Source organism: Suricata suricatta, chromosome 11, assembly GCF_006229205.1.
Source record: "Suricata suricatta isolate VVHF042 chromosome 11, meerkat_22Aug2017_6uvM2_HiC, whole genome shotgun sequence".
Classification (NCBI taxonomy): Eukaryota; Metazoa; Chordata; class Mammalia; order Carnivora; family Herpestidae; genus Suricata; species Suricata suricatta.
The window spans coordinates 14,158,209-14,167,371 of NC_043710.1; the positions used below are offsets into that span (position 1 = coordinate 14,158,209).

Consider the following 9,163-nt stretch of genomic DNA (forward strand, 5'->3'; position numbering starts at 1 on the left):
TTCCCACCAACAGTGTAGGAGGGTGCCCATCTCTCCACACCCTCGCCAGCATCTGTAGTTTCTTGATTTGTTCATTTTAGCCACTCTGACTGGTGTGAGGTGATATCTCAGTGTGGTTTATATCTGTGTTTCCCTGATGACGAGTGATGTTGAGCATCATTTCATGTGTCTGTAGGCCATCTGGATGTCCTCTTTGGAGAAGTGTCTGTTTATGTCTTCTGCCCATTTCTTCACTGGGTTATTTGTTTTTTGGGTGTGAAGTTTGGTGAGTTCCATGTCGATTTTGGATACTAGCCCTTTATCTGATATGTCATTTGCAACTATCTTTTCCCATTCTGTAGGTTGCCTATTAGTTTTCTTGATTGTTTCTTTTGTAGTGCAGAAGCTTTTTATCTTGATGATGTCCCAAGAGTTCAGTTTTGCTTTTATTTCCCTTGCCTTTGAGGATGTGTCAAATAGGAGATTGCTGCAGTGGAGGTCTAGGAGGTTTTTTCTTCCTTTCTGCTCGAGGGTTTTGATGCTTTCCTGTCTCAAATTCAGGTCCTTCAGCCATTTTGAGTTTATTTTTGTGTATGGTGTAAGAAAGTGGTCTAGTTTCATTCTTCTGCATGTTGCTGTCCAGTTCTCTCAGCACCACCTGCTAAAGAGGCAGTCTCTCTTCCATTGGATACTCTTTCCTGCTTTGTCAAAAATTAATTGGCCGTACATTTGTGGGCCCAGTTCTGGTTCTCTTTTCTGTTCCATTGGTCTTTGTGTCTGTTTTTGTGCTATATACATTTTAGATGACCTTTGGAAAAACAAGGAAGACATGCCCGTTCACACACTATATGGGATTGCTGGAATCTAAAGATGTATTTGGAGTAATTCACATCCACATAGTGTTGAGTCATCTAGCCCATGAACACAGTACTTCTTTCTATTAATTAATTTTTTTCATATACTCTCAAGGGTCTTCAGTATATATCTTGTCCCTATCTTGTCACATTTTTCCTTAGGCATGTTGCATATTTGATGCTATTGGAGTTGGAACTTTAAAAATTCAACTTCTGTTTGGTAGTTGCCAGTACAAAATATGCAATGTATGTGATATAATGTTCTTATTTTCATGCCAAACTCACATTAAAAAGTCTCTCATGTTGAACAACTGTGGTAGAACTGACAGTTTACATCATGATACAATTGTTTATATAGAAAATTCTAAGGATTGGAGTACCTGGGTGGCTTGGTTAGTTACACGTCCAACTTCAGCTCAGGTCATGATCTCACAGCTTGTGAGTTTGAGCCCCACATCGGGCTCTGTGCTGACAGCTCAGAGCCGGAGCCTGCTTCAGATTCTGTCTCCTCTCCCTCTCTCTGCCCTTCCCTCACTCAGGCTCTGTTTCTCTCAAAAATGAATAAACATTAAAAAAATGTTTTAAAGAAAATTCTAAGGAATGTATAGAAAAACTAGCATTATTTAGAAGTATCAGAGAAATGCTGGACAGTTGGAATGAGTTTAGATGTATTAGATTCTGTTTTATTTACGTGAGAGTTTGTGGGGAATGAGAATTATTTTTCTCTAGTGTTAAGTAGAATTCACCACCAAAGTGTTCTGGATAAAGGGTAGGAAGATAACACAATAAATAAATTACTTTAAGATGCTAATGGGACCCCTGGGTGGCTCAGTCAGTTCAGTGTCTGCCTTCTGCTTAGGTCATGATCTCATGATCCATGGGTTTGAGCCCTGTGTCAGGCTCTGTGCTGACAACTCAGAGCCTGGTGCCAGCTTCGGATTCTGTCTCTCTCTTTCTCTCTCTGCTCCTCCCCTGCTTATGCTCTCTCTCTCTCTCTCTCTCTCTCTCTCTCTCTCTCTCTCTCTCCCTCTCTTCTCTCAAAAATAAATAAACATTAAAAAGATTTTTATAGACGCAAATGTACTATTGAGGATATATATCTTTATTTTTTAAGGAACTTGGGTCATTTATATCACTTGAAGAATGTATTCATTCAATCTAAAGTGTTGAACCTATTGGTCTTAATATGGTCACTGTAGCTTTAATCATTCTTTTAAAAAATTGTAGAATTGTACAGATATCACCTCTCTTATTAAAAACAACTACGTGCACTTGTTTGTTTTGTTGCTTAAATTCCACATATGAGTGAAATTATCTGGTATTTGTCTTTCTCTGACTGGCTTATTTCACTTAGTATAATACTCTAGAGAGGGAGAGAGGCAAAATAAGAAATAGACTGTTAATAATAGAGAACAAACTGATGGTTACCAGAGGGGACGGGGATGTGGGAGTGCACTTGTGATGAGCACTGGCTGTCATACGGAAGTGCTGAACCACTAGATTGTGCATCAGAAACTTCTATTACATCGTATGTTAGCTAACTGGAATTTGAACAAAAACTTTAAGAAAAACTTTGTAGTAATCAATAAGCATTATAGATATCTTAGGAATCAAGATCCAGGAAACTAAAAACAAATTAAATCCAAACAGCCTAGAAATCATGGTATAATGACATAACTAAAATTCCAACTAACTCATATAATCACAAAAATACTGAAGGTTCGTTCTCTAAAAGAATTAATAAAACTCAGAAAATGCCATCAAGATCAATTAAGAGAAAAGGAAGAGAAAGAAAAACCATAATTACCAATATGAGGAATGGTACATTGCTGAAAAGTAGTGTTAGTTTGTACAAAATCTTTGAAATACAGGTTGATGATGTCTACTCCAGCTAATTATAAGCTACTTTCCAGCAATTCTGCCCCTAGATATTTGTGTATAACACCATAGCACAGCTTGACTAGCACCAAGTTATCATCAGATATAGATAAATATATCCATATATAAATGGGTTCATACCTGGTCTTTGGAAGCAACATATTGCATGAGCATATGGTTCACACATAAAGCACCAGAGCCAATGATCAAATGAAGCTCAAGTAGGGAAAAATAAACCATAATTGACATTAAAAGTGAGATTATTGGGGCGCCTGGGTGGCTCAGTCAGTTAAGCCTCCGACTTCGGCTCAGGTCATGATCTCAGAATTCACGGGATCGAGCCCCGCATCAGGCTCTGTGCTGACAGCTCAGAGCCTGGAGCCTGCTTCCGATTCTGTGTCTCCCTCTCTCTCTGACTCTCCCCCACTTATGCTCTGTTTCTCTCTGTCTCAATAATAAATAAATAAAACATTAAGAAATTTTTAAGTGAGATTATAGAGCCATTTCAGAGTCAGAAACCAAAAACTCTGAGGTCAGACTTCTTACAACCTGTAGCTACTTGGGGCAGGATTCTCAACAAACTGGACAGGTCAAACATTCTGGTGTCTCAAGTGCCTAATAGGCCTAATGACTATTGTCTGAAACCTCTCCAGTTGGATTCAGAGGGGAATTCAAGTATAACTTGCTTACTTGGATAGATTGAAGGAAGACCCGAAAGAAAGCATAGTTGCACAAGGACTCAGAAGCAGCTTAACAAAGAATTAGTTATAAGCAAAGGAGGAGCTCTCAAGAAAACCTTCAAACAGTAACAAAACGTTTTCATTTGGAAGAAAAGTATGTTTAAGTAAAACATATGGAGTGTAAAAGGTACAGTCAAATCACTATACATGTTATCTCATAAATTTATCGAAGAATTTATAATATTGGTGGGGGTAGGTCTAAATAATATTATTGAAAGTAAAACATTGCAGATAAAGAATTTGGTGAGAATAATTAGCAAACAGTGCTTGAGAATCCAAACAGAAAATGTTGCACTTGCAGGAAGAGACCAACGGTTGACCTTGAGGATATTTAGTAATTGGAGAAGACCACTCAAAAGGCTTTCAAGGCTTTTCCTCCCCTCTAAGAAAATAATTAAAGCCAAGGCACACTCTTGTCCCTCAGAAAACAAGTTCCAGTCAAGCCAATAGTTATCTTCACAGAGAAAATCACCAATGTTGCCGCCTCCCTTCAGCTGGAGAGAGAACGAAGAAGCATTAGTGTTTCTTTTACTAACTTAATGATTAAGAATAGAACGTTTGCTGCTGTTAATACGCTGGCAAGGAGCACAGTTTTTACAAACTGTAAACTTTAAACCAGAAAGCCTGGATATAACCTCTTACCAGCCCTACTGCTTATCAACTCAAAACAAAGTACTTAAATTCTAAAATTCTAAAACAAGAGCAACAAGTACAATCACTTATAAGATATTTACTAGATACCAGGAGTTAAACTAGGAATGTCGTGTCAGTTACATTCAATATCACACAGCAAGTCACAACCAGGTCTTGCTAATTGATACTTAAATTCCTAGCCACCATAATGTACCTGGCACATCACATCCCCTCAGAATCACCTGCATGTGAGAACTTATTTTAATAATTGAGGCTTTAATATATGAACTAGACAGAAACATGGAGGCCCAGATCCAAAGGCAGACTTTCCATCCTCCTCTGATATATTTATCTGTTAGACCGCTTGTTCTTGTGGTGGACCCAATTCAGATTTTGGTTCATTGAACAATAATTAAATAATCGGAATTTGAAGTAAAATATGAGCATTTCATACACTTTCAGATGCAACAGCTAGTCTAAGACATATTTATAGTAAAATCCTAATTCTCTGGAAAGGTTGATGATTTCTGTACAGAGTGAAGGATGAAGTATTTGAAATTGATTTTTTTGAAATATTTATTTTATGTGACACCATAATTATGAGGGTCTCTCTGGTGTTGACATGATTACTAGAAGAGTCTAGAAGTATCTAAATCAGCCCTTACAATGGATGCCTGAAGATGGGGTGCCTGGGTGGCTCAGTCGGTTAAGCATCCGGCTTTGGCTCAGGTCATGATCTCACATTTGTGGGTTTGAGCTCTGCATTGGGCTCTGTGCTGACAGCTCAGAGCCTGGAGCCTGCTTCTGATTCTGTGTCTCCCTCTCTCTCTGCCCCTCCCTGCTCATGCTCTGTCTCTCTCTGTCTCAAAATTAAATAAAACATTAAAAAAATCAAACAATGGATGCCTGAAGAAAAATATATTGTTGAGCAAAAGATGAAGGATTAAGTGAGGGTGCTGAGGTGGGAAATCACATAAAACTATGTCACCCACAGCTAATTTGGGCCACCAATATTTTCTGTAGGCCTCTTGCAAGATATCTAAGCTTCTTCCAGCTTGGTGTTCTCTGATAACTTTAGAGCTTAAAGAAAGAGCCCGTGTAACATAACTGTTTCTTAACTGATTAGAGGTATTAAACAAATATGAGTTTTTAAATTAGCAATAAATTCCTATATAGATGGATAGAATCTACCCCACAAATTAATAAGTAATTTAGTCTGCTATATTTTATTTATCAGGCTTTTTATATAATGTCATCATATTTTGCCAGTGATATCTTGTGGACCTTTAGAAAAAGAAAATAAAATATGATAGCAAAAGGTTCTTTGTTTTATTTTGATGCATAGCACTTTTTCTGATGGGCTAGAAATTTCCCTGACCTGTCCTCAAGTATTCCAAGTGTCTCCAAATAATACATGCACAGACACACTCATCATACACAGACACAGACACACACACACACACACACACACACACACACACACAGGCACAGACACACACATACATGCACAGGACATTTGTATACCTAAAAAAAATCCAAAAACACTTTGGACAGATTCTACATTAAACCACCAAATAGAATTGTGAATAACTTATCAAAGCTAATTTGCTATGGAAAAGACAGAATGTTTTCCCATCAGATTCCACAGGCTTGCATGGCTCTCCAGGAGGAAAAAAAATATTAGTTACATGTGTGAAAGTTTCTAAGAGTTCAAATATCAAAAGATTGGTGTGAGTCACTAAGCAAATCACTACTATCATCACGATTTCTTGGATTTTGCTTTGGCTTTAGGGTAGGAATATTTGAATCAAGCAAACTTTTATGCGGAAGCAATGTAATCATTCTGCTGAGGAAAGACATCTCTGGGCAGTGAAAATGTCCAGACAAATACAGCTGGAAGCACAGAGCTGAAACTGGGTTATGTCATTCAGTGGACAAAGAGGTAAACAGCAATTAAGATAGAGGTCCTCTTAATGCAGAAAATAAATAAGTAGGGGTGCCTGGGTGGCTCAGCCATTAAGTGTTCAACTTCAGCTCAGGTCACGATCTTGCGGTTTGTGGGTTCAAGTCCCGTATCCAGTTCTGTGCTGGCAGCTCAGAGCCTGGAGCCTGTTTCAGATTTTCTGTCTCCCTCTCTCCCTGCCCCCCCCCTCTCAAAAATAAATAAGCCAAAAAATTTTTTCAAAAAGAAAAGAAATAAGTAAAAATATTCTAGAGGTTCATGGGTATCTCAGTCTGTTAAGCGCCCAACTCCTGATTTGGCTCAGGTCATGATCTCATGGTTTGTGAGTTTGAGCCCTACATCAGGCTCAGTGCTTGCCGGCTTGGATTCCCCCCGCCCCCTGCCCTTTGCCTTCTCCTTCTTTCTCCTCCTCTCTCCCAAAAATAAAAAAAATAAACTTAAAAAAATAGAAAAAGTAAATAATTAAAAATATTCCAAAGTTCTGGTGATCTGCTGAATTTCATAATCTCCCTAATAGGTACATGGCACTATATGGTAAATTTTAAGGCTTTTTGATACTATTTATTTTGTTATTGATGCATGATTGTTCATGACACAGGTGAAGTTCGAGATATGTAAGAACAATGCGTGCAATCAAATAAAAAAGATATTATTCTTGAATTTAATTCAATTAACTATTTATTTACATCTTAGTTTGTGTCAACTTTATTGTTAGAATAAAAGAAAGGGGTGTATGGGTGGCTGAGTCGGTTGAGCGTTCAACTCTATTTTGGTTCAGGTCATAACATGGTCATGGAATCGAGCCCAGTGATGGGCTTTGTGCTGAGCGTGGAGCCTGCTTAAGAATCTCTCTCTCTGTCTGCCCCTCTCCCCCACCCACTCTCTCTCTCAAATAAAAAAGGAAAAACAAAGATCAAAAAATAAATATATACCACATACTCTTCCTTCTCGAACTGAAAAGAAACACAGTTCACATGAAGAAACCACCAGTATAGGACATATGATTATTTGAAATGGAGAAAGCATATTGCAGAATAGCAACAAAATAACAGGGAAGGAATCTGGTCTTGGATCTGAAAAGTCTTCCTGAATAAGAAGACATTAGGAATGTGAATTATACACAAGATATGGACCTTGAACATGGGGATGGAGAATCCCGAGCGAAATAGCTGAAATACAGCCATAGACCTGATACATTGTAGAGTATGTTTGGAGAATGTAATGGACCCAGTGTAGTTGGATGAAAGCATCCGAGCAAAGGGGCATCCAGAAGGAAAGGCAGGGAAAGGGGAAGTGCATAACTCAAGTTTTCCTTACTCCTATGCCATGCTAAAGCTTCACATGTGTTAATCCCAGTGATATTACTCCCTCATAAGGTATACTATTACCCCATCTCACAGACACTTTAAAAATGAGAATCAAATAATTAAAGCAAATTGCCAAGACCCAGAGACAGTGTGTCACTCATTTCTCCTTGAACCCAAAGCCTGTCATTGCAACATCAGAGTTTCTCCCAATGTGGTGACTTCTGAGATTATCAGGTTAGACTTCCATGAAAAGATTTATAATTGACAAGTGAGAAGGTTGGATTCTATTCCAAGGAATGTAAGATTCCATATATGTTTTTTGGAGCTAGCCATGACATGATCAGAGATATGCAGTAAAAGACCATCTCTTGAATTCCTTAAATCTAAGTGATCTCATCTGGAACTAATTGAACACTTTAAAGTGCAAGTTGCAATCTGGAATTACAGTTACTTGCTTCTTTTGGCTCACATAATGTCAGAGGTCATTCAGTCCAGCTCCCCAAAGAAAGCTTATGTGCCTTTTATAACATCTCAAATGGTAAATTCTCTAAGGACACAGGATAGAAAGCATAATGAATATTACCTGATTTACTGGAATTCTGAATGTGCCATTTTAGACCACACCTTCTGCATGGCGATTTTCATCTCCATGTTTCTCAGGGTATAGATGAGAGGATTCAGCATGGGGGCAATTACAGTGTAAAACACAGAGATTTCCTTATCCTTGTTCTCACTCCCCGCAGGTAAAACGTAAGTATAGATACAGGGCACAAAGAATAAAACTACCACCATTATGTGAGAGCTGCAGGTGGAGAGAGCTTTGCGTCTCCCTGCAGCAGAGTGACTCCTAAGATTATATAATATGAGTATGTAAGAAGCCACCAGGATGAGAAAAATGACAACCACCACCATTCCTGAATTAGCGATCACTAAGATACTAACAACATGAATATCTCTGCACACCAGTTTTAAAAGAGGCTTCACATCACATATGTAGTGATCGATCTGATTAGGACCACAGAAAGGTAAATTGAGTACCATGAGCAACAGAGCAATGGAGTGCCAAAACCCCACACCCCAGGCCACGAAGATCAACAGGTTACACCTCTGCCGGTTCATGATGACCATGTAGTGCAGGGGCTTGACGATGGCAACGTAGCGGTCAAAAGCCATGGACACCAAGATGAAGATCTCCACACCCGCCAGCAAGTGGGCAGTGAAAAGCTGGGTCATACAGTTGTTATAGGAAATGTTTTTTCTTGCTGCTCCCAAGTCCCTGATTAGCCTGGGGACCACAGTGGAGGTGTAGCAGAGATCCATGATAGAAAGGTGGCAGAGAAAATAGTACATTGGCTGTTCGATTAGATGGCTGCGGGTGATTGTGAGTAGGATGATGAAGTTGCCCATTAAGACAGCCAGGTAACAGAGCAAGAACAAGAAAAAGAACAGTAGCTCTATTTGCTTATTTCCCCACAGACCCATGAAAACAAATTCTGTGACATTGTTCTGATTTTCCATGAGGTTGAGGTGAATCCAGAGACACAATAGAAATTTAACTCATCTGAAATGATACAGAACATGTGGCATTTTTAATAGTACTTTTTAATTTTTTGGAGTATATTTGCACTGAATAATATGTAGATCACAAAAGACTTATTACACTTAATCTTTTGAATACATCTGTTCTGATGTCATTAGTATCTTTCAAATAATGTCTAATGAGAGCATACTTTATCCAGGGAAGTTTTATAAACACTTTGCATACATTTGACTCATAATAACCCAATAGTTACTATTCTGATACTCATT

At 38.5% G+C, this 9,163-nt stretch overlaps 1 protein-coding gene across 1 annotated transcript; it reads right to left on the reverse strand.

Moving 5' to 3' along the window:
- Nucleotides 1-7,942: 7,942 nt before the first annotated feature.
- On the reverse strand, nucleotides 7,943-8,872 carry LOC115272141 (olfactory receptor 4P4-like). Its single transcript, XM_029915169.1, has one exon. The coding sequence runs from the start codon at nucleotides 8,870-8,872 to the stop codon at nucleotides 7,943-7,945; it is 930 nt and encodes a 309-aa protein (XP_029771029.1).
- Nucleotides 8,873-9,163: the final 291 nt, after the last annotated feature.